At 42.7% G+C, this 25,708-nt stretch overlaps 2 protein-coding genes across 3 annotated transcripts; one reads left to right on the top strand and one right to left on the bottom strand.

Annotated features, from left to right (window-relative positions):
• The first annotated feature begins 784 nt into the window (after positions 1-784).
• Positions 785-15,302, top strand: efna1a (ephrin-A1a). 2 transcript variants are annotated; one of them, XM_083925184.1, is made up of 5 exons: positions 785-1,107; positions 11,303-11,598; positions 13,295-13,360; positions 13,448-13,543; positions 13,669-15,302. In XM_083925184.1, the coding sequence occupies exons 1-5, from the start codon at positions 1,010-1,012 to the stop codon at positions 13,788-13,790; spliced, it is 678 nt and encodes a 225-aa protein (XP_083781310.1). In that variant the 5' UTR covers positions 785-1,009; the 3' UTR covers positions 13,791-15,302. The 2 variants fall into 2 exon arrangements, with proteins under 2 accessions (XP_083781310.1, XP_083781311.1); XM_083925185.1 differs by having other exon boundaries at positions 13,672-15,302.
• A 5,278-nt stretch (positions 15,303-20,580) lies between these two features.
• On the bottom strand, positions 20,581-21,906 carry dpm3 (dolichyl-phosphate mannosyltransferase subunit 3, regulatory). The gene is made up of 2 exons (XM_083925854.1): positions 21,873-21,906; positions 20,581-21,655 (listed from the first exon to the last, which is right to left on the bottom strand). Exon 2 carries the CDS (start codon positions 21,609-21,611, stop codon positions 21,333-21,335), a length of 279 nt encoding a protein of 92 aa, XP_083781980.1. The 5' UTR covers positions 21,612-21,655; positions 21,873-21,906; the 3' UTR covers positions 20,581-21,332.
• Between the last annotated feature and the right edge of the window lie 3,802 nt (positions 21,907-25,708).

Genomic DNA, 25,708 nt, shown 5'->3' on the forward strand with positions numbered 1-25,708 from the left:
AGAACAATTTAACTTCAAGAAATCACTGTGCAAACACACCTGACGTTGCTCAACCAGTGCTCAGTCAAGGGTGGTGCAGTCATAGATAAGAGCGCAAGGAAAATAGTTTGAGTGCATTCAACGAAATAACTGGGAAAGCTGTACAACCTGTGCAACAACCTTGCAGCAAACACAATAAAATATGCTTTGCAGCCTTTAACGTCCAGCTCTATGGTCTATGGTTCATGTAGGTGTTCATGTTTTCCTTTTTCTTAAGAGAATGTATATGTTGCAAGTGCAATCAAACATTGTATTTACATGAAGTGAGTAACATTAAAAATAGATATCATATGAATAAATGATGAGTGATTTCTTATTTTGCAAACACTTGTTTACATGCAACATAATAAAGGTAGTGACCCGTATTGTGGTTTATAACTCTGACAGCAGAAATGACCTTTTTAGAGGTATTATAGTTTTCCTATAGGAGAGGTTTGAAAAGTGTAGGTGAAAACTGCAAAAGGTGACATGTTGTAATACAAAATTCCATGAAGCGTAAGGTCTCTGGTTATGATATTGCGGGAGAATAATTAATATTTCTAAATGCTTTGTTGTTGGCCTATTGAGACACACTGTACATGCTGGATTTTAATAAACATCAACATACAGTATAGCTTACAGAGAAGCTCGCGACTCTCGGACAGGCCTCTGATTGGTCCCCTCTGGTACAAGAGGCGGGGCCCGCAGCTATGGGCGTTTCACAAAACCAGCCACCACGCAGCTCGAGCTTTCATTCACTACGGATTTGTCGAGTTAACTAAATCTCTACGGTTTCTATTCCTTGTACGAATCTACTTTTTTTTTTTTTCTTTAGTGCCGCTGCATGCGTAAAGGGTTTTTGTGAACGCGCAGTATCCAGGTGCGCGGAAGAGCTCTTCTCGGTGAACTGTAGGGTTTTTTGGGGGGGTTTTTTTCTGCACAACCTACCTGAGTTGTGTTTCCTCTCTGCACGCCTCCACTCCTCTCCACCATGGATTTGGTTTGGATTGTGGGCTTCGTTGTGAGCGTCTGCGCCTGGCTCGCTTCAGCGGAGCGGCACAGCGTCTACTGGAACAGCACGAACCCAAAGTAAATATCTCTTTGTGATTTCTCTGTAACCCCTCGTTGATTCGGTGCTCTTGAACTCACCATTCGCACTGATTTCTTTATCTATTGGCTACACTATCAATGCAGAATCACTATTGTGTGGCACTTTAAATATAAAACAAACTTTTAACATAATTCTCAGTGCAGATTTGATCTTCATGATCCATGCTCAGATGCGTTTGGATTTTTGCCACTCATGCATATTCAGCGATTTTTTTGGGATGAATTTGTGATGAGAGCAACTGGCTGCTGTTGTCATGATAATGCAAGACAGTTAGGAGTCTTTCTCCCTCCCCCTCGCTCCCTTCCTTTCTGGCCTCGAACCTGTTATTATGGTGCTGTTTACCTGTAACACTGTGTCTAACCTGCTCAGATTTAATCCCCGTGTTTCACAATCTGTGTATCTATGCTGCGGGATTAGTTACACTAGGTTATGTAATCTATGTTTTTCTACTTTTGAGGGAAATGGCTCTTATTTTTGAAATTGATGAGTATTGGATATAATCTGTTTTTCAGGACATGAAGTATGATTTATGAATGCTACTGGCACTTCATGTCTTTATTTGGACCCTTCATGCACACTTATTTGTATTTTCTACATTTTTCTGAGTTTCTTTATTGTAGGAGTGCAGCAATAATTTAGCAGTGTTAAAAAGTCAGTGAGCTTTTGTATTGTTGGGCCTGTTGTGTCTTCATTCAAAGGGCTGGAATCCTCTAGTATTTTTCCTTGGGAAGGACTGTATTTTCGTGTTGATTTCACAGGTCTGACTCACAGCACAACGTGTTGAAATATCAGTTGCAATATCCTCCCCATCTGACAAAAGTCCTAACCTCTGTGTGGAGTGGGAGGTTGTTGTACCTCCTTAATCAAGACATATCACATGGGGGTTTACGTGGCTGTCAGGGAGACATAGTGGTGTTCATATTTCAGGTGGTAAGACGAGTAATAATGGTGTATGACAGAGACAGAGGAGGTAACTTGAGGCCTGCCCAGTAGGTCACGCTGTGGGGGAGAGATGGATTGCTTGGGGAGAAGAAATTGGAGCTCAAATTGTCGGGGTTAGGGGCCATTCGGAATAAGTGGGGGTCAATTAGAATTATGTTTGATGATGGCCGGGGTGAAACAACTCGCGGTACGAGGAGGGTTAGGCTTCCACACCGCAAACAAACTTCTTCGTGCACCCACACAAACACACCCATCGGACAGGCATGCTCAAACAGGGACTCCTGGCAAACAATCACTCAATCACAAACTGGAACACTCAAACACACCAACTGACACCAACTCAATCAATCAGCGTTGGACTCACTCTCTCCCTCTCTCTGCTTTTGCAAACATGTGTTGTCTTCGTTGCAATCACAAATTTATTCAAATCTTCTCCCACATGCTCCCTCCGGGTCCCCATGTGGTTGAAACTACAGCTTTTTACTGTAGTCAGAAAGGGCACAACAAAGCCTTTCTGTAAATCACAATGAAGTCCCAGATGGAAAGGCATCTTGCGGAACATCAGTGATCATTCCTGTTTGTACATACTAGTAATCCGTCCTCTTTCACTTGCTGTTTTTTTCCCGCGGACGACTGTGCTAAATCTCTCCCTTTGGCTACTCTTAATCCTGAATTCGCAGAAAAAAGCACAGAGTCTCTAAGAAGGTTTTTATTCGGTACTTTTTTTCATCATTCCTAGCAATCTGCTCTACCCTTTTGACCCTTTGACTTGATACAGCGTGTTGACATCCATCTTATCTCTCATGAGATGTGTTTCTCTTCAGTTTATTGTTCTGTCCCGTTGGTCAGAAAGCTGTCGTTAATCAAATTGATCTTAGATTGATCACTTTGGGCTGCGTGGTGCAGGCTCATTTCCCTCAGTGTGTTTGTTGGGGGATTCATCTCACACACATGCATGCACAGTTTCCCTGCTCTATACAGTTGAATGCATGTGTGTGAAGCCTGCTGACTTCCAAGGTCGTATCTGCCTGTACTTTAACGACCGCTTTGTTTCAGCATGAGTGAAATACGTTCCTGAAAGTGTGTTTCAGCACTTCCTGACCTTTTTTTTTTTTTTTACTAGTTGGTATATCTGTAACCTTTTGTGTCTGATTAGCAACAGCTTAATCACCAGCAGCACGGGTTCGTTCCCAGAAAGAGGCTCACCAGTAAACCCAGTCAGTTCGGGCCCCCTGCATGCCAGTGTATGTACGTGTCTTTTGTGAAGGGAGTGTCTGTGCATGTGTGTGTGAGTGCTCGCAACATCACCACATCGACTGACTCACACACTCTCATACACATTAACCTCAGTCATCCACACATACACACGTGTGTCCACACAGTTGTGATTGATGTTAACATTGTCCCCTGAGCCCTCTGGACTCTACAACTCCAATGTGAGGCAATAATCTGCTCATTCACTGCCTCTTCCTCCCTTTCCCTCTTTTTTTCCCTGCTGACAGAGCATGAGTAGACCACCACCACCTCCTCCTCCTCCTCCTCTGCTTTGTACCTGTCTCTCCCTCTCTCCAGCACCTCCCTCCCCCTCTTCTTGGCCAGGTTCCCTTTTCAACTTGGTTCTGTGGTCTCCAGTCCTGCAAGTCTGTTAACTGTTTCATGGCTCTCTCATTCGCACATTTAATTTGCTGTTTATTCTAACATCATCATCATCATCACCTGTACTGCTATAATAACACATTTTCTGAGCTTATCTGTTCTCATAAGTTTTGCCGGTACATTGGTTTAATTCATTTAAATGCTCTTTGTTCTTTGTTGGCTCAAACAAGGGAGTTATTTGAGCTATGTTTCACCCACATGAAGGATTTTTTTGGTATTGATCCAGACAATATGGGTGTTTTGTGATGCTTCCTATACAAATTGGGTAATGGTCTTCACGATAAGCCACAGAAAGAGAATAGTAACTGGTGTGACCGATTGGGGGTCAGAGTTCGCTATGTGATGAAGTGGCACAGCCTCTATCAATCTGTCAGTCATTCTGTCACGCCGGTGGTCCCTGAATACTGGCTGCCACTCAGGCCAGCCCCTCTTCACATGGCCGTGGTTCTGCCTCTGGGAAACTCTCATTCTTCCCCCTCCTGTCTTTTCGGTCCCCTTCGCTCCTTCACCGGCTTTTATCTAAACTTTACAAGCTGTCCCTTTTCAGTCTATTATTTCCTTACCTCCAACTCTGGCTCACGGAGAAGGGGGGATGGAGGGAAGCATGCTAAGAGGTGTGGAATTTATTTATCGTTCTTGGCACCCATGGCAATCCGTCACAAGGCACTTTGCCCTTTCCTTTAACCCCCCCCCCCCCCCCCCGCTCTCTTTCTTAAAGCTTCCTTCTTCTACCTCCCTATGAAAAGCCACTCTAGTCTCCTCAGCAGAGCAAACCTGTTTCTTTTTGTCATCTTTTTTTTACTTGTCTGCCCGTGTGTGCTTCTCCCCTCTTGAGTGTTTTGCTAAAACAGTGGAAGTGGTAGAGCCAGTCTGAGAACTCAAACTCGTGAAAGAACAGGACTTAAATGAAGAGGAAAAACAAAGGCGTACACGTAGGAGTAGGTTAACATGTCTGTTTGCCTTCCGTGCATGTGAGCGCGTACGTGTTCGAGAGATGAAAGATAAGATTGGGTCGTCAGCGGGTGTGATTAGGTGGACGCAACAGATTTCTGCGATTTCCAAGTAATCTGATCTGAAGCTACTTTCCTTGAAAAACATCCCGGTTTCCCACTTCCCTTCCTAATCCAGCCTTCACTCTAGATCCCACCACCACCAACCCCTTGCTTGTGTAAATTCCTAAATCTATCTCCATCTTTTTCTCGCATCGTCTGTCCCCTCCCACCAACCTTAATCTGGCCTTGTAATCTGTCTGGTGAATTCAATCTGGGGAAAATACTCAGAGATTGTCAAACGGATGGTAATCGCCTCTTATAGGCTCAATGCTCATTGAAGTGTGTTGACGTATCTTTACAGTCTGTCAGAAGACTTTACCTCTGTGTCCATATTAAGAAGAGATTTTCCTTTTAAAAGCTGATTTTCTTCCTGTTCAGTATTGACACTTGTTGTTGCCAGTGTCAATGGCAGGAGCGCTTGTTTTATTGACTGCATCAGATAGAGAATCAGGCCAAAGGTTTTAACTTCCTGCAGGCATGCTGTCGGCATTACCAAAGTCTGCACGCTGTCTGCTGTGTGTTTCCCTATGAAGTGCTGTACTTCCTGGCTATGTCTTTTCCCGGGAAAACAGCGTATCCTGTCAGCACAATAAACAATACAGTTCTCACACCAACACACGCAAGACTGTAAAAGTCTGGATTCTGGAGTTGACTGAATTTCCCAGGCTTGTTTGAGGAGTGAATGTGCTGCTGAGAATACATGGATTAGCAGTGACTTAATAGTGATTAATTATTTTTTATGAGGGATGTGCTCAACTGTCATGAGCCTTGAGGATGATTTGGGATCCGCCTCCCCGCCTGTGCTGCTGTCAAATCTGTGCGTCTCTATTTGGGATTCTCCTCTGATCAGAGTCACCCCAGTCAACCCTGTCTGAGTTTCTCTGCCCCTCCTGCCCATCCTTGTGCCTCTTCCTTATCTTCGCAGCAGACTTCCCCTGCTCCTTCCCACTCTGCTCCTCCTCTCTGTGCTGCTTCACAACTCCTCAGCCCCACACAAAGTCACAGAAGAAGAAAAACTACATTAGTGCACAGATTTATGCTCATGAGGGGAGGTTCTCTCTCATGGTGTGTGAGGCAGAGATTGTGTGTGTTTGTCTTCCAGACTTGTTTGTCAAGTCTTGGTGAGATTCAACGGTGTATATGTGTATGGATGAGGAAGAATTAGCCAGCAAGAGTCAGATATTATCTCTGAAAATGAACCATTGTGTTTGTTTTGTTGTGTAAATAAGGGTCATTGTGAAACTATTGTTTTTCTCTTGGCTTTTATCTCCTGTTTGGTGGCTGTCTGGGTTTAGTGTGTAAACATGTCCCCACAGTAAATACTGCCACCCCCTAGAGGTCAGCTGTGTTATTACCATTAGGACTATAGGAACTACTTAATTTTAAAAATCCATATCATAACTCACACTCACTGTACTCACATATTGTTTCCCCGTGGAATTCATTAAGCCCCAAGCTTGGGCAGTGTCTGCTGAAAAAAAAGCAATGATATGGAAGTTTTGTCTTGTGGAAATCAATCCTTAAAAATCAATTTTCTTGTCCAGATAGTTGCCTCATGAGAAATGTGATGTCAGTGGTGACCTTTTGTGTTCTGGCCCTTTTTTATAAGATACGAATGGCTCAGGGGAACAACGTGAGACAGTTGAAAAGAGCATATTTATTCATCTAAGCCTCCTTAGCGCGGTGGAATCATCCAATTATTTCTCTGCTGGACTTAAAGCTGTGTCGTTTTGCTGGGTGGCAAAAGGAGCTCGGCGAGCTCAGTCGGGAAACGCTGGCAGAATGACCAATGATCCGGACGGACAAAGGTTGAATGGCAGACAGAGAGAGAAAGCTGATTGAGATAGATGGCAAAAAGTCAAACGGTGCAAAGAATGAAGGCTGAAATATTATGTTAAAGGAGGAGCCCAAAAGAGTTGGACCATATTTGTTTCTATGGCGACCCCAGCATACCCAACCAGTGCATTGTGCTCTGCAAACGGTGGGTCAAAAAGTTGCATTTTTGGAATACCACCAGAAACAGTTTTGTGATTGGTTCAGCAAGTCTGGAATGGGGGGTGGGGGAGGGAAAGAGTTGACATGAGGATCTGGTTTGCTTATTGAGTGATGAAAGACGGACAGAGAGTGGGAGGGGGGCGGCTGACGTTGATGGATGAATAGAGAGACGGATGAAACAAACAGTTTGAGCAGTAACGTTAAACACTCCCGCTTAACTGAACTCATGATGCACCTCCAAAAGGCTTCACCTGCATCAGGTTTGCCACCTCCCTCTTGGAGTCACGTAGCTTCTACAGATATTTCTATAAAGAAATCTCTCCCTTGTGTCCAGTGTCTGTCATTAACACCTCTCACTTTTCTCTCTGCATGGACACACCTACACACACACAATCATAGTCAGTGTGTCTCTTTTTGAACTCCAAAGCTCCAGTGTAAACGAGTAATACCCCTTCTCTGTGTGAGAACAGTAGAGGGAAAAAAAAAAAAAAAAAAACTCCACCCTGCCTATCTCACCCCTTACTCTGTCCCGAGCCCCTCAGCCCCTGCTTTGGGCCTCGCTGTCCACCCTAAGCCCCTGTATTAAGCAGGGTCTGGTGCTGATGAATGGACCACAGCTCAGCCTCTGCTCCACCCTTTAATCCAGGCTTGGACGAGCCGATTAGGTGGTCCCCACATTCCGGCTCGCTCATCTGTGACGCGGGCCAGTCACCTTTTGGGTCACATTAATGGCGTGTGTTAAAACCCGAGAGGAAGATAATCATGTTTATGTTGTTAGGGTGACTGCACAGCTAAAGCAGACTAGAGCAGTAGTTGTCAGACTGTAGTTTGTCCTACGTTGGCCTTTATGGACCTTTTGATCTGAATCGATCTTTAAAGAGAGCACTTCCCGTCGTCTATAGAATCTAAAATGCACAAGGCCCCTTCTCGCTGACTGTTCATGTATATAATTCTCCGGTGCTGAATTGGCGATTGTCCGACCTTTGATCCACATTGCGGCCTCTTAGCCTCAGAGATCCAGCATTCCACAGGGCGATAGAGTGCAGAGATGAGACGGTGATGGATGGATGAAAGGAGGGGGTAGAGGTGGAGAAGAAAGCAAAATGCTGGCCAGAGAGATTAAAGAAGAGAGATTAGACTCCTGCTCCTGAAGAGGCTCCAATAAATCAGGAATTCCTTCTTAGTATGGGAGGAAGAGTCGCCGGGAACAGTCTGTAGTCTATTTTTCACCAGATTGTATACACACACACACACACACACACACACACACACACACTTGACCACTTGACATTCTGTCACTGACATCATCTGTGTTCATTATTGGCATTTATTATCCAGCTTATCAGGACTGAAACGCACTCCCAGATTCCTCAGAGCTCTACAGACACAACACACACACGCATGCTCCACCATAAACAATCACACATTTAAATGTCTCAGGCTGAGGCAGACACACACACACACACACAGTCTTCGCTGCATATCTGCCATAACTCCACAAATCACCCTTAAGTAGAGAATACAGCTCCTCAACGCTGTTACTTCTCCTGAAGCTCCAAGCGCCACTGTCATTAAAAAGGTAGCATCCTCTGAGAAACAATGGGAATAAATCACAGCCTATTGACAGGGAGAGGGAAACAGTCTGGAGGAGGAAAGTGACAAAGCACACACACTGGGGAGACAGAGAGAAGGAGGATTTTGTCTGCTAAAGTGAAGGTGCCACGATTTGACTTTGTTAGCTAAACCTTTTCACACAGGCCTAAGCTCTCTTTGAAGTGTGTAACTCAAATCAGTTAATTAAGCAGATGATGTGGAACGTTTCAATGCCGAGGCGTTGGAGGGGAACAAAAGGCAGGAGGATAATTAAAACTGTTTTCCATTAATAAAAGGGGCTATTCAGCCTCCCCGGGTGCGTATTCACTCAATGTTCTCTCTGCTAAGTGAGCTATTCCATCAGCGCGGCCACGTTGTGAATAGAGACGCTGTATGAAACAGTGGTACTGATAAAGCAACTGTAGCACTCAGAGATATTCTTACTGAGAAACTTCAAAAGCCATTTCCAGCTCAAGCCCTTTGACCCCCCCTGCCCACGGCTATTCATGCCCTCTGCCTCCCCCCAAACTCCCAGCCTAAAGGGGCTGGGAAGTGGGGAGCAGGAGGGCATAATTACCCCCCTCCAGGGCGACTTTAATACCCTTTTTTTGTGTTTTAATTGCACCCCCCTTCGACCCCCTTTTGATGAACACATTGGGAGCATACCACAACCGGTTTGTAATCCGGGCTCGGAGTGAGGGAGGGATTGGGTACAGGGAGTTTGTTTGTGTGTGTTTTCAGTGTTTGCAGGGGGATGATAACTCTGTCAGGCAAAAGCAGAAAACAGTGTTTGTTCAATAGTGTTATCGATTCGACTGGAATTGAAAGTGGCAGGGGGAAAAAACACTTTAGCGCCAATCTGGTAAACAGAGCGTGGCAGGCAAACTGCAGATAAGCACTAAGCTGTCTGGACCATGGCAAAATGAGAATTATTGCTCTCCCCCCTTAAAGTTGGCTGGGGCATACTATTATCAGCATAGTTATATGGGAGTTTCATCTGTATAACAAAAAAGGTGCTTGTTTTCTAACAGACCATGTTGCTGTTGTAATGGTGCTGCCGGCAAATCTGGTCATCAGTATTGAGGAAATGCAGTCAGGCGGATGGGGGCAAAGAGGGTTGAGGGGGGAGCCAGAGGGGGAGCAGAAGTCATGGCCTGGTGTTTGGAGCCATAGCGTCTGTCCTTTTTACCAGGGGGTACCAGGGAGACCCCTGGCCAAAAACAACAACAGCAGCTAATGAGCGACGGGGGGCTGCGCCTGTGCACTTTGATCGTTAGTCACACACATGGACCTTGTCAAACAAACACAAACTCCCCAAATGCTGCTTGTTACATTTAGGGGGGTTTATGAGAAAATGACAAAATCTACTCCAGTGGTGAGTTGTTGTTTTTTTTCTCCTCTGTGTCAAAGGTGACCGATTAGCACCCTGTAGGCTTTTTTTAGGAACTCATAACTCTTTGAGATCTGTAGATCTGATTAAAAGGCAGTCAGTAACTTGGCTCACACTGGCTAAATGCATCTTTTTGGGGGGATTGTTGAAAGCCTGAAGAACCAGCCGTGTATTCATTGCAAAAGCAACAAAACCCTACATTCGACACACATTCTCCTTGTGTGTTGTGAAAATATTGAAGTCTGTCAAATTTCATCCATTCTCAGAGAACCCCTGGTGTTGCAGAACAGTAGGAGACGGTAAACTGATAGGCATCGCTTTGGAGCTAAGCACTGGGGGAGATGTGTGTGTGTGTGGGGTGGGGGGGTTGATGGGTTCAAAATAGTAGGTAGCTACTGCTTTAGGTTGTTGATAGATGGGAATTACTGGGAAGTGTGTGTGAGTTTGTGTGTGTTGCTGGTGGCCAGCTACCGCTCCAGGCCGGTGATAGATGGCTTTGGCTGAGAAGAGAGTATTAGCTGTGAGCCGCCCCTGGAGCAGTCACTCAGTCAGGGGGAAGGGGACAAATCTGAAATACCTTTGGTGACAATTCCCTGGAGATAAACCCATAATATCTCTGAAAGAAAACCCAGGAGGGGAAAGGAATCATGGACAGTTGAGATAAGTCTAATTTAAACTGCCTCCGAGTATTACTAAACCGTTGTTTAAAGTCTTTGTGTAATAATTAAATGTTGTTTGTGGGGACTAAAAAGTTTTCTCCGAGTGACCTACGTCCAAGGGGAGACGGGGAGGGGGAGTTTAGTTTACTTGATCGTAAAGAGGGTGGAGAGGGTGGAGGAGTGAAGAGAGGGATGCAGGGAGATATGAAGGGGAGGCAGTCAGTCTGACTGTATCTGTAATGAGAGGGAGTGTGGTGGGAGACAGTTCCAGGCTGTCACCAGACTCATTTTCTATGTGTCTTCAGTCTCTCCGACCCTAATGAATGGCTTAAAGCGTGCGTGCGTGGGTGCGTGGGTGCTTGCGTGCGTGCGTGCGTGCGTGCGTGCGTGCGTGCGTGCGTGTGTGTGTCAAAATGCATTCTACCTCTTTTTATCCGTGTGGGTGTTTTGTGTGTAGCCCTGCAGGTGTCAATACTCATCTCCGGTCTTGACGGGCTAACCGACTGCTAATGTTTCTCTGTAAACATCATTCAACTCTTTGGGGGACATGGGATCAATGCTAACTCTAGACAGCAGCAGCAACACTGGCCTCACGTTCATCTATATTTATGCACATGTTCTCTGCAGATCATTCTTCCCCTTATTGCGTTTTCCCCTCTTCATTCCACTCCAACACACACCTATATCCTCACTCTCCTGCCCTCTATCTCTTATTCCCAGGCCTCTCAGTCTTTCCGCTGATTTCCCTGTTGTACGCTGGCGTGTAGCCGATCAATATATAATCACAGGTTTTGAGGCTTACATTTATTACCGCTCCAATGCTATGACCACGGATATCAGTCTCATGCCACTTGCATAACCGTCTCTCTCTGCCTCATCCCTGCAGGTTTCTATGGGACGACTACACCGTGGAGGTGAAGCTCAATGACTACCTGGACATCGTCTGCCCACATTACCCTCAGGGTGAGGTGCCACTGCTGGATGCTGAGCGATACGTGCTCTACATGGTAGAGCGCGAGGACTACGAATCCTGCAAGCCCCAATCATATGACCAGATGCGCTGGGAGTGCGGCCATCCATTTGCGCCTCACGCACCTGAGAAGTTCTCCGAAAAGTTTCAGCGTTTTACTCCCTTTACGCTGGGAAAGGAGTTCCGCCAAGGAGAAAGCTACTATTATATCTGTAAGTGTCAATATGGCTTTCACTCAGAGTTGTCACTGTTAATCCTATTTTCCAATATTTTCACTAATAGTCTAAAGTGGTTCTGTAAGGCTGTACTGACATGCTAACAAGGGATTGTATGTATGTATGTTCCTCAGATTAATATTCTCTTCATATGAAGCCCTAAGGAGAGCTTTAAAAGGGTGTTTTTTCTCAGCAATGCTTTCCCCTAGGTCAGATGTTCAGTGTATGCTTCCCTAGGTCAGATGTTTAGTGTATGCTTCCCTAGGTCAGATGTTCAGTGTATGCTTCCCTAGGTCAGATGTTCAGTGTATGCTTCCCTAGGTCAGATGTTCAGTGTATGCTTCCCTAGGTCAGATGTTCAGTATATGCTTCCCTAGGTCAGATGTTCAGTATATGCTTCCCTAGGTCAGATGTTCAGTGTATGCTTCCCTAGGTCAGATGTTCAGTGTATGCTTCCCTAGGTCAGATGTTCAGTGTATGCTTCCCTAGGTCAGATGTTCAGTGTATGCTTCCCTAGGTCAGATGTTCAGTATATGCTTCCCTAGGTCAGATGTTCAGTGTATGCTTCCCTAGGTCAGATGTTCAGTGTATGCTTCCCTAGGTCAGATGTTCAGTGTATGCTTCCCTAGGTCAGATGTTCAGTGTATGCTTCCCTAGGTAAGATGTTCAGTGTATGCTTCCCTAGGTCAGATGTTCAGTGTATGCTTCCCTGTGTCAGTATGTTCAGTATGTTACTCAATATGCCCTCCAATTGGTTTGATTTTAGACATTGATATCTCCAGTGGCTGAACAGATTTTTACCACTCAAACTGCATTTGAAACTTGAATTTGAACTTTGTCTGTTTGTAATTTGAAGCAAATATAGCCCTTAATAACAGCCCTGTTTTGGATTGTTTTTGACTGAAATGGCTTGGAGGATGACGATGACCTGGACAAATGAGAACAGTCACAGGCTTAGCCCTTAACAATCTTTCCAATGTTGGATCAAGAGATGTAGGACCCTGGGAACATAGGGAGGATCCTGCTCAACAACCTGTTTTGTATTCTGATAATTCCCATATTCAAAATCTTAGTTTAGTGTATTATGCAAATGCTAATATTTGCTAATCAACAAACACATCTCAAGGCTTAAGGAATGTCAGGAGTTTTGCAGGCTCATGAAAGTGTAATAGTGTCATGTTGATAATGACTAGATGAAAAGTGAAACGACCACCAAAATTGTTACAATTCATCTTGAGGGGAACCCGAATCCATCGGATAGTCATAGCCCATTATATATGAAACCTTTGTTGCAATCAGTTAATTAGGTTAACTAGTAATTAGTATTTTTACTATGCTTTTCTACTGACCATAATATGCTGGAGCTTGGTGGCCAGCTCTTTTTAACTTTAACATGGATATTAACTGGGGTGTTTGCCAAGTTTATACAACACTTACCCTGCTAGAATGTAACCACAAAGAAGCAAGCAGTGTTGTCACCCTGATCATGGCTGTAATTAGATAAACTGCAGGACAAGAGACACTTCGCCTTGTCACAGATGGCCTCCTAAGCTTTGTCCGGTGTCTGTCTGTTGCCAAGTGTTTGTGTGTGTGTGGGGGTGGGGGGGCATGCATGAAGGTGAATTAAGGGGCCAGTGGAGGATAAGTGCATTAGTAAGGTTAGTTAATGCTTGTGTTGTTTTCTTCCCGGCAGCCAAACCTTTGCACCACCATGGACAGGAGTGCCTCAGGCTCAGGGTGGACGTCGTAGCTGTTGATGGTGAGTTTAACCGCCCTCCTCCACAGTCGCACCTGACAGTCGTGTTTAGTGTAGTAAGTAATTGATGGCCTTTTTTTTCCCTTTTAGGCTCTCAAGAGGCCAGAGTGGCTAAAGGAGGCACAGGTGTGGCTGGAGTTGGAGTTGGGGGTGGGGTCCACAACCCGTCCAACAGACTGCCTGCAGGTATGTTGACCATCCCTGTGTCCTTTCTAATTATCCCTGACCTTTAAAACAATCCAGGCATTCAGGATTACGTTCAGGTGTAAATATGTGGTGCTAAAGTGTCTTCTTTATCTCCCATCTTCAAGCAGATGACCCAGTGGTAATCCTGCCAGACGTCCAGAAGAGTGTGCGGTCAAACTCTGCAGTGACATCCCTCTCCATCCTCTCATTGCTAGTCCCATTTTCATTACTGCTAATGTTGCACTGAGAGTACATGAAAGGACTGCTGTTAGCAGATATTTTATTCAGGGACTACAATGAAGACAGTCTGTGGGGATGAAACCACTGACTCAAAAAAGACATTTTCCATGCCCAGTGCTGGCCACGGGGAGAGACTTTCGATGCTTGTAAAGTACAGATGGACTCGCTTGCACTTCACGTGCTGAGTAGCTCCTGAGCATTTGAGACAAAGTATGTGTGCTTCGTCTTATTTTTCAAAAGGTGACAGTATTTCTTTTCTTGGAAAGACCAAGCTCTATTTAATTTGTATTTTTTAGGGCTCTCCAAAAGAAACATAAACCTCTTTTGGATGATAACCCTAGAAGAAAAAATGAAGACGTTGAAGAGGAACCTAAAGTGGCCGAAGAACAATCAACAGCAGAGAGACCAACTGTGTTTGGGTCATATAAATTTAGATGGGATAAATCCACATTTAATGGAAAAGTAATCTCTTAACCTTTTGAGCCAAAGATCAGTCATCTCTCCAACTTGTACACTATTCCACCCTTGACTATTGTGTACTATTTGTTGTATTGTTATTGTAACGGTATTGAGTGGCATTGATGTCCCAAGTGATTACTTTCTCTAAATGTAGCATTGACCGACAGGGGGACTTTTCTCATGACTACCATTCCTTTGCGACCATGTGCTTATATACTGTAGCACTAATACTGCGCAGTACAGAAACACCAACATACACTCTACAACAGTGTTAAACACACACATCAGCTGACATCAAACATAAAAACACACTACATTGACCTGTGTTACGTGTACATTCTGTGAAAATAATTTATAACATTTGCAGCTGAGAAGTTTTACTGTATATACCATGTGCTCACGAAAAGAAATGTTTATCGTTGGCAACAGGGAGAGCTTTTTTCTCTCTCTCGCTCTCTCCTGTTAGAGTTAATACTAGTGTGAAAGGGAAAATGTGTGAGCTGAAGTGAGAAAAGGGAGCGAGTGATTGAAAGAGTGATGACAAAATGTTTTTCTGCCAAAAGCAAACACTGAGATGTTGTGCGTATCGCAGAGAGGCTGGACTTCTCTATTTGTTGGATCTTGCCACTGTAATGGTTAAACTGTCTGATATGAAGTGCTGGTATCTTTTCATAATGCAGGACCCACCCCTGTGGATCAAGGTGCTTTCCCTAATATTTTCAACACGAGCATATACACCAAAAGTGAAGTCTTTTTTAGACTTTCAGAATAATGATCACAGTTTTGGATGATTTGAACATGTTATAGTCACCAGGTCACAACAAGACAAGACACGGCATCAAACCGAGTTGCCAAGCACATCTTCACCTGACAGGCTGGCTCGATCAACAAAGCACAACAGTGTATGACTACCATTGAAGTCAGTCTTCTTTTTTTTTAACTGAATTCTCGTTACCTAATTTTGTACATGTGTAAGTAAGAAAGGTGTATAATACGTGTGTGTGTGTGTGTGTGTGTGTGTATGTATGTATATATACAGTATATATATATATATATATATATATATTATATATATATATATGTATAAATAGAAGATTATATAAAAAGACCCGTTTGATAAATATGCTCAATGTGAAAATTTCATGTGAAATAAAAAAAAGATATTTTTGGAAAACCAGAACTGCTTTCCTGGTCTTATTTTTAGCCAGGGCTTGCATATTGACTTCAGGGATGGCAGTGTTGGTCCTTCTGTTTTGTGGTTCTGAGTGAAGTTTCTCAACATCTATTGGAGGGTGTGCCGTTGTCAAACTGCCAAACAAGACTCAATATTCTGTAACCTTTTTCACATTTTCGTGCACAGTTTAGCTGTAATTTGAGAAAGTGTGTGACCCGCCCATCATGTTGCATGGTTCTGATTGGTTGTAGGTCTATCCAGTTGAGTCCAGAAGCATTTTGCTCTGCACAGTTGATAACGCCCCTTCAAAATGGAAAATGAATTGAGAAGGCCCACACTATGCATTTTCGATTAGTCCCGTGATGCCAGGCTAAAACGGGGTGAGTAATTGATATACAATGATCATCTTGAGGGTGAAATATTCCTTTACCTTGTCTAGTGCTTTGGGTTATCACCAAATACCTGCAAAAGTAATTCCATTTCCATCAGCCCCAGGTGTACTTTATGTCTAATTAGCAAATGTTAGCATGCTAATACGCTAAACTAAGATACTTATACCCACTAAGCATCTTTATGTTAACATTGCCATGTTGCCAAGCTAGCTTTAGCATTAATACCTCAAATCAAAACTTCGCCAAACTACAGCCACTAATAAGAGCTGCACATGATTTAGGGTAAAGGTTTAATTGTCCACCGTAAGAAAGAAAGAATCCAGTTTCCCAGCATCATACCAAATAAATAATTAGATTAGTTTATTAGATTACTTCTCCCCTTTGAAGTTTGGTAATTTTGGTGCTTAAAAGCTTTCAGGAAACCCATCCCATTGTTTTCTACTTTTGAATACACAAGAATAATCTCCACAGAAGGAGCCAATGCCTCAGATAATGACACACACACACACTAATGTGACAGGAGTTGAATACAATCAAGGCCAAGTCGGCCAGAGACCAGCTACAATAGAGAGATAAAGGAGAAACGAGGAGGGGGCTGTGTTTATAATTACCATTAAGTTTACCATTTGGCATCAAGACTAAACACAAACACACCTCCTCTTTTCTCCAGCCATGATACTTAGCTCGTCTGCAAGTTGCATGATAAGCCATTGTTCTCATCTCTCCTTCTCTTGTCTCTCCCTTCCCAGGGGAGCTTTACGGCCGTGACAGTAAAAACAGCTGTAGCACCAAAAACTGGTGCCACTGCCTCACAACTCCCCAATGTTTTCAAAGGGATGGTCATAAATTAGGGCTGGAGGACAGGCCCCTTAACCACCCGACCCCGAGAAGAGGCTCCACTGAGTAGTAGCTCGTCAAGAGACCATTCTTTTTTATTTACTCACTCGTTCAGTGTACCATCTTGAGTAAATGTGACCGGCAAGTGTGAAACCTTTAACGCTGTAGTAAATGTTAAGGGCGGTCAGGAGATAACCAGAACAAACGTGGGGCAAAAGAAAACAAGAACATTCTCAAGGGGAATGCTTTTACAGGCCTGAAAGAATAAAAATATTTTATTATGTATCAACGTTCATAGATCAGAATCTTTACAACCAGTAGCAATGACAGCACGATCAAAGCGAGAAATGCTTTGAGGCAACATATTGTATAGCAAAGTGTATTCAATCTAGCCTCAGTTTGTGCCTCATATATTACCATTACATCTGCAGCGGTTCTGAAGGTATTTACAGAATCCTCAAAGACTTTTTCAATCATCTGGATGAAAAGGAAATATGTCCGCTGCATAAAGAAAAGGATTTTCTCTCCCATTTCTCAAGCTGCTACTATACTGCTTTTCCAGTCAGAGAACTTAGTATCTCCTTGCTTTCTCCTCCAATGCTACGACACAAGAAAAACATAAACAGACCTTTGAATCAGCCCAAAGAGTTTATCGATTCATCTAGCATTGTGACACGAAACCGCGGTTTCTCAATTATATAAGCAATTAGTCTAATGAGCAACACAGAGGGACTAACAATTAGCCAATCATCACCAGGGGCGGGACTAACACCATTATCAAGCTGTATTTACTTAGATGCCTTTTTGTCTAAATATCGCCCGACGTCGTAGTTTGTATTTACTTTGCTCCACTCAACTAAAAGTTAACTCTGCTGATCCTCAATCAGCTCTGTATTATTACAGCATGGGCAGTGCATGCAGGTTAAAAGTCTGCACCGCGTCAACCAGCATACCTTCGGCATTAAAGTGAGCAGGAAGCTTGTGGCGCTGGCAACACAGAGGGACACACGGTTCATCTGCACACACTGCGATGACAAGAAGTAGGTTGAAAAGTTTACCTTCAACGCGTTTTTTGGTCTTGCTTAGAGAATATGAATAGTTCTGAAAAACAAACTGGGGACATACAAAATCATTTTAAACACAAAAGCACAAAAAGAAGGCATTTATCAATTTATTGGTAGTCAGGTTCTCACAGAGTGAGAGCCCAGCCAACGCTGTGTGTAACTAAAACTGTGAGGAGGCCATCAGATGAAAAATTCACAATTCAGAGCAGGTTTGACACGGCCAGCTGGTCTATCTCTGCATCTCTGAACTGAGTCATGGCTCACTATCAGCAGGACATACAACGGCCAGTATCTGTCTGCCTGCTAGCGTATGTTACTACTCGGAAGAGCCAGGAGTCATCTGCCTTACAGGTCCTCTGGGAGGTTACCTAATGTTATTGTAGCTATTTGTAGCATTTATAAGCTTCCAAGCTGCCCTAGAATGGGAACCCAGTGTCCTGTAAGTATCAAAGCAGCTGTTTATGAGCAGCGAAAGAACAATAGGATAACCCATGAGTGACTTTTTAACCTCATCCACATCGTTTTTATTCAGCGACGATGCACTGTGTTTGGATTAAATGTTGTATTATTGTATTAGCATGTTTGGAAGCTCCTTTATTCCCTCTTTTGTTTGAGTCATTTTTAGTGCCCTAAAAGCTTTAGAAGGCTGCAGGTCAGACGTGGCTGATGGGAAGGAAACACCTTGGTTATACAGTGTAGTTCGGGGCACATTTTGATCCCCTGCCATCGCCAGCGGTCAGGGTGTGGTCTCCTCTTCCCAAAAAAGTCCTGTCACACACTCTCTGCCAAGGTCATCGGTCTTGTTCCAGCTCATGCTTTGGTTTCCTGTCTGTGTCACTTAGTCACTTTCTTTTTCTTTTTTTATTCATTCTCACATTGTTTTGCCCTTTTAGACTATCTCTTGTTTTATTCCCCCCTCCCCTCTCTCATCTTGTTTTTGACTCACTTCTGTATCTGTATCAAATCTCCATCTCTTTCAGCTCCGGGCCTCGATTACTAACTCCTTCTCTCTTTCTGTTCGTCTCTAGATGGGTTTGAGGTTTTACTGTGAAATGTGTGGGTGGGAAAAAAAGTCTTTTCTGTGCAGAAAAATGATAACCCATCATTTTTTCAGTCTTGGTTTTCAGCCTGTCGAGATGGATTTGCTCCTAGCAGTGTCACTGAGTGTCTCTAGAAATGTTTTTTTATAGCATCTTAAGGTCTCAGTGGGGCCATGCTGCGGCCACAACCCTGTGGCCTGCCCCTCTCACTGTCTCTATCTCCATTAGGTTTCCTACTGGTTTTTAGCTTCTCTCCCATTTATCTGACGCATCTCATATTACCAGTTTGGAGCAAAAGGTAAAGTACATTCAGTGCAGGTTTGTCATGTTTCTCAGGCACCTCACTGTTAAAACCCTCCCTGTCAAAGACAGACAGAGCAATTATGAAAAAAAAGCGTATAAGTGGCTCTCATACTCCAAAACCACACACACAAAAAAAAGAAAAATCAAAGCGAGAGGATTCTGAAGTTACCACTTAGACATGTTACATCACTGAGAGGTTTACTGATGACTTTGACACACAAGTCAAGTGTACAGAATCACCTACCAGTAGGAGAACAGATAATTTATATAATTCATAATAAACACATCTTCAATGTGGAAAACAACCGTATCACAACTTTGGGTCAGCTTTTCAGCTCAGAGTGATCTAAAGGATTTGAGTAATGAGATAATGTTTGAAGGTTTGTTTCCTATATGAAAGGTCATTATCGGCAGAAAAATAGAAAATAAAAATGCTCACAGTAGGCCAAAATCTTGACTTACGACAATGGAGATTTAAAAAAAGAAAGAATTTGAAGTTGTTTCTGATGTGACAGCTTTTCATACATCTCTGTCTGTGCATCAGATTACACCGCATTACACTCGCTATCATGTAAAGGGGGTTCGTCTGGGATGAAGCTTATGTGCTGTATGTTTGAAACGAGGGATTAAAAGGAAAGAGCACAGAAATACTTGTACGTTACATATACACACGCGCCATCTATAGCTCGTGAAATGTTCGGTCTAATCTGATTTGTACTTTTGTCTGATAGCCTGCAGAATAAATATGAACAGATGGATTCCTTCAAAGTTAGATTTGGGGAAAATGATGACAAAGAAAAGCGATTAACAATTTCACATGTGGTTACGAGTAAGAACATAACTACCAAGGGAAGCCTTTGGTGTAATTGCCAAAGTAGAAGATTTGGCGGTAAATAGCAGGTTGCCTTTCATCCAGTCTGCTCTTGCAACAGCTTGCAGACATTCATGGTGGTGTTTGTGTGTGTGTGTGTGTGTGTGTGTGTGTGTGTGGGGGGGGGGTGCTTTGCAAGGCATGATGGGGCTGCAGCCAAATGGCACAACAGGCAGAATTTACACACGGAGTATTGCCAACTCTTTTGCATTGGTTCTGAAGTTATGGGAGCTTTTGAAAGCCCATAATGATGCCTTTGGCCATGCTACGCTTTGTTTATGCTCAGCAGGAACTCACTGAAAATGAGCATAGGCAGTCTTTTAAGGCTCACACAAAAGAACTGTACTTTCCAACATCAGATTAGTTCAGAACTACATATTTAGCTTACATTCTCGGATTGTAGCAAACCTCTGTGAAGGAAACAAAGGAAATTCTGTATCACTTATATTTCATGTTAACTACAAAACAGGACAGAGGAGGCCTGTGTCTTGCACACAGGGAGGTATTGAGAAGTTGATATAAAGCCCTCGGGCCATGTGGGTTATGTTCGGAGAAGGAATGCATGATATATGCAAGCGATCATGCACATACTTGCATGCCTCCTGGCCCTATACATTCAGCCCACAAACACACACACATTTAGGCAGAAAACTGAAGAAAAATAGACTCCAATTTAATTAGGTTCCAGCAATAACCGCAGGGCAAAAGTCTGAAATTGGACAATGGAATGTACACTTCTTTACAGACACAATCTAATCCATCTATACAGACAAGTAGCAATCCCCAGACACACACAACCAGATCCACACTGTGTAGTACTACTGTGGAGCTGATGCAGATTGACAGCATCTGAGAAAACCCAGTGGTAACAGTCTTTAGAGTGATGGCTCCAGTGTGACCTTTTGGTTTGTTGGCATTTTGGTGATCACCAACTTGTTACAGATGATAATTTAGCAGACCAGTGATTCTCAGGTGTATTTAACTGTGTGTAGTTTGCAACCAAAGACAGTAACTTTTTTTCTTTTTATCTGGTTGGGGGTGTGTTAAACCACCTGAACTTGACAGAAATCGGTGTTAAATATCATTCAGTTACTTCATAAAACAGGTCTTTAAATGTTGAGAATGATGAACATTTGTTCTGTTGTCACTTATGAGTAACCCAGAAACCACCCGTCCATGTTCATTTCTAATTTCCTGAAGCACATTTGATCAATATCTAATCCGAAAGACAAAACAACCGCTGCTGCATGAAGAGGTACTATGATTGAAAGGTGTCTGCTGGAAAGCAAATAAGGTGTGTCACTTCACACATCCTAAACTAGAATCGTTTTAGTTCAGACATTAGTGTTGTGTGTGAAAGTAGTCAGTGCATCCCTTCCAGTCTCTCAAAAAGTTTCTACATAGTCCTTCTACATCTTCAAGCCCTTTTTCCTCAAGTCCTCTTGGGCTTCTTGTATCTGCTCCCTCAGCTCTTTGGCCGCCTCGTCACAGTCATTGAAGGTGGCCACCCTGTAGCCCACCGTGGCCAGGGAGTAGCAGCCGAATGACACCAGCAGGTACAGGGGCATCGGCCAAGCGACCTCTCTGTAGGTCTGCGGCAGGCTCAGGTCCAACAGGTCGAAAGAGACCAGAGCCCAGGCTGCAACCACCGCCGACACACCGAGCAGCCACTCCGTAAGTTTGGTCATGATGAGCTGCTGCGAGGACTTCAGGTGAGCATCCGGAAAACCACCTGAGAGAGAACCGAACGGTTTAAAAGGCAACTTATTTAGTTAGCTTAGCGTTAGCACACAGAAGTAGCGCCGCTGCTGTAGCTACAACACACGATAAGGGACAAACAGCAGGCAAACGACAGGAATAAAACAGTCGCGTTTCATTTAATTATCTATTCGTTTAAACAGCTTTTCCTTTTAACAACATGTTTAGAAGTAATAACCCGATATATTTACCTCCTCTCCCTCTCTAACGCCACCTCAGCTCTGCGCAGATTTATGACGTCAACCGTGAGGCCTTGTGGGAAATGTAGTCACTGCTGTGTTGCTACATATAAAGTTCCAACAAATCCACTAAATTATTGATTTTTTTGATTGATTTTTGGGGGAAATATCATAGTTTTAATATAATCCATTATTCATAAGCAATCCGAGTTTAATTGAAAGATTAAATATTTATATTTATTAAAGGTTGAATATGTATAATATTTATTAAAAGCTATATTTAAAAAAAAATACACCCACGGGGCGTTTTGAGGGGTACAAAATGAAAGCTTTTCCATAAAAAATAAATTTAGTCTGAAATAATATTTTAAAACATTTTTGACAGGTTTGACAATGAGGTTTACCAGCCATTAAGCTGCATTGCTGGTTGCCACAATTGTCTGTTGTTCGGTGCAGCTACTGCTGGCTGGCACTGGTGAAATGGAGTTTTCCAATCCTGCAGCTGCGTTATTTGTCCCAGCAGCTGAGTGACCGGAGATGGGCAAAAACTAGAGTCAATATATGCCAAACATTCACACGATGGACTTAGGTCATGGGTGTCAAACTGATCCAGTAAAGGGCCGTGTAGCTCCAGGTTTTCATTCCAACCAAGCAAGAACACACCTGACTCGACTTACTCAATCACCTGAACTGTCTTCACACAGTTGATTTGTTGGACCAGGTGTGTTTTTGATTGGTTGGAATGAAAACCTGCAGCCACACGGCCCTTTACGGGATCAGTTTGACACCGATGTTAACTTAGATGAAGGAGTTCAACGGCATTAAAACGCACGCCAAATTGCTACGTTTCTCCTTGATCGGTAAGCTAACTTTCATGTTAACTTAGCTGTAACAGTAACTGTCAATCAAACTCCTCTGCAATACTTGTTTTTATGGTGCCATTTGCTGGATCTGGTGGACTGGGTCTGACCAACCTGGCAACGCGACTGCTTTTAATTATATTTTGTTGTTGCGACAACAATCTTGAGACACTAGATGGCAGTGTTCTGCTCATTCTCCATATTCAACCTTTAAGATTCTCAATAAATAAATACAGTATTTGAGATCTATTGCAAACACAACTTTGTTTCGTTTTTACATGTTTTCTTTAGATATTAGTGCATGCATGTAAAGTAACCAAGTACATTTTCTCAAGTACTGTACTTAAGTAAAATGGTACTTGACTAGTTTCATTTTAATCTACTTCCGAGGAAAATATTGTACTTTTTACTCCACTACATTTATTTGGTAACTTCAGTTTCTAGTTACTTTACAGACACAGATTATTAATACAAAATATTATCGACAAATTAAATAACATATATTGATTTAGCTACACAGCAGTAAATTAAGTAATAATTAGAATATAATAAAATAATATTCTGAAATGGGCCATTCTGCATAATGGGTATTTTTAACATTTTCTTTTTTTTTTTTACTTAAAGGACATATCGATGCTAATACTTTAGTACATTTACTTTTTTAACATTTTTAATGCAGGATTTTAAAAGTTCTGAGTCCTTCTTCGACCCCTTAACTTTTTATCTATCTATCTATCTATCTATCTATCTGTATATCTGTCTATCTATCTATCTATCTATCTATCTATCTATCTATCTATCTATCTATCTATCTATCTATCTATCTATCTATCTATCTATCTATCTATCTATCTATCTATCTATCTATCTATCTATCTATCTATCTATCTACCTATCTATCTACAAATTGAGTAGGCTTCTTTATTTCTTCCTATTCTTATGCTGAACACGTACTATATTGTGTCCTGTTTTGTTGTAGTTCTCTCCCATTATTTGTGAGAGGATTGAGTCGACAGTGGTCAGAGAGATAAATCACTCATTATACTTCTCAATAAATCTTAATGTTGTTGCTGTCTATGTTTTTCATTAAAACTCTGCCTTAGACTGTTGTCTGATGTATTAACAACACCAGCACCCTGTCAGCTGAGAGACAGAAAACAATTTGTTTAAACTGTGTCTGTAATGAGGCCCCAGTCAGGCTTTTAACACACATTAGACCTCTAACTGTTTCTCTGTGCCATCCTCTTAATTTAGAAAAGTCATTTTGAAAATTAGTTTACCATTAGTGCTAGCTGAAAGCTATCCATAAATACTAATGTTATTCCAAAGCAAGGAATTCAACAACAATTTCATTAGGGGCCTCCGGGAGCACACTGTTGTTTGATCTCAGTGTCTCTTTAGGTGCTATGGGGCACGTCCGTCCATTCAGGGAGGTGAACTTTCCAGGTGCAGGGGGCACGGACCTCTCCAGGGTGAAATCAGGAGGAGTCGGAGATGTAAACATCATTCAGTTAGCCAGGGAGAGGTACACACTAAAGAGCCACTGAGAAATAAACATCATTCTTTGGGGAAAATGGAGAGTTATTCTTAGGACGGTGGTGTTTATGTATGTCTGCACCAGTGTTAATAGTGTAAGTGACAATCTGCGCGTCTGCCAGAGGGGTAAAGCCTGTTTATGGAGACTGTTATATGCATGACTGGAAGATAGTCGGGTTTATGTCTGTTTGTTGAAACATAAATCTTGGAGTCCTGACATCAACAATTATCTTTCCGAGTCTGCAGTGTAGTTTGAGGATACTTATCTTATGAATGTCTTTGTACAACAGCCATGAAATATGCTGTAGCCTAAATATCTACCCATGTTTACTGCATTTGATTTGTGTTCAAGGAGCTGCAGCTAGTGATTGCTTTCATTACTGATTCATTTGTTGACTCTGTTTTATAAAGCCTTTAATAATTACAGTAGTACATTTACTCAAGTACTGTAATTAAGTTCTCTTCCACTACACTTTGACCAAATATTGTTTTAATTTAATACAACAATTTAACTTACTTATTTAATAGTAAATGTAATCAACAAATAAATGATGAGGAGGAGGTATTATAGGCGATATAAGATCAACTTGAATGGTCCCCGGGTAGTAATTCACCACCTACCTGGCATTATATATAAAGTGATTCTCAAAGCTTCAACATATAATACATATTATTCTGAATGAGCCATTCTACATCATGAGTACTTTTCCTTTTGGTATTCTGAAGATTATTTTGATTCAAATCAAGTAAAACCAAGTAAAAAAAAGTTGAATTCAGAACTTAACTTTGTGTCTATGAGAAATATAGTGGTAAATTACATAGTGGATACTCAAATACATCTTCAAATCAAATACTATTTTTGAATTGGACCTTTTGGTACAACTCAAAACCACCTGGATCTACCTGCTGCCCATAATAAGATCTGATTGATTCATGTCAAAGTGTGAAGGTCAGATCACTCCATTGCATTAATTGAATAAACTGAATCCAGATGGGATTACCCATGACACACTGCATCATTACATACATCAGCGTGTGCTGTGTCCTGTCTGTGCAGAATCAGTATGAGCAGCAGTGTGAGCGCGTGTGACGCTCAGTGGGAACAGTCAAGCTGGCTTTTCTCAGCGTATCTCACTGCCAGCTCCTGTTCCGTTCCAGTACTCAGGAAACCTGCGCTCCAGCCGAGAAGGCCTGGCAGACACGACACAACAGCCTGTGAGCGGTAGGGGCATTGAAACACAGAGTATGAGAGAGAGACATAGAAGCGATAGAAAAAGAAAGAGAGGGGCGTGCAAGTGAGACAGAAAAGGAGACAGGGATGTAGGGGACCAGAGTGATAGAGGGGTGAGGCAGTGGCAGCAGTTAATTTCGATAAAGAACCAGAAAACAGAGGAAGGCGGGGGATTTCATAGTTGACAGGGTGAGAGCAAGAAAGCTGAGAGGGCCAGGAAT

This window comes from Echiichthys vipera (genome assembly GCF_963691815.1).
Source record: "Echiichthys vipera genome assembly, chromosome: 13".
Classification (NCBI taxonomy): domain Eukaryota; kingdom Metazoa; phylum Chordata; class Actinopteri; order Perciformes; family Trachinidae; genus Echiichthys; species Echiichthys vipera.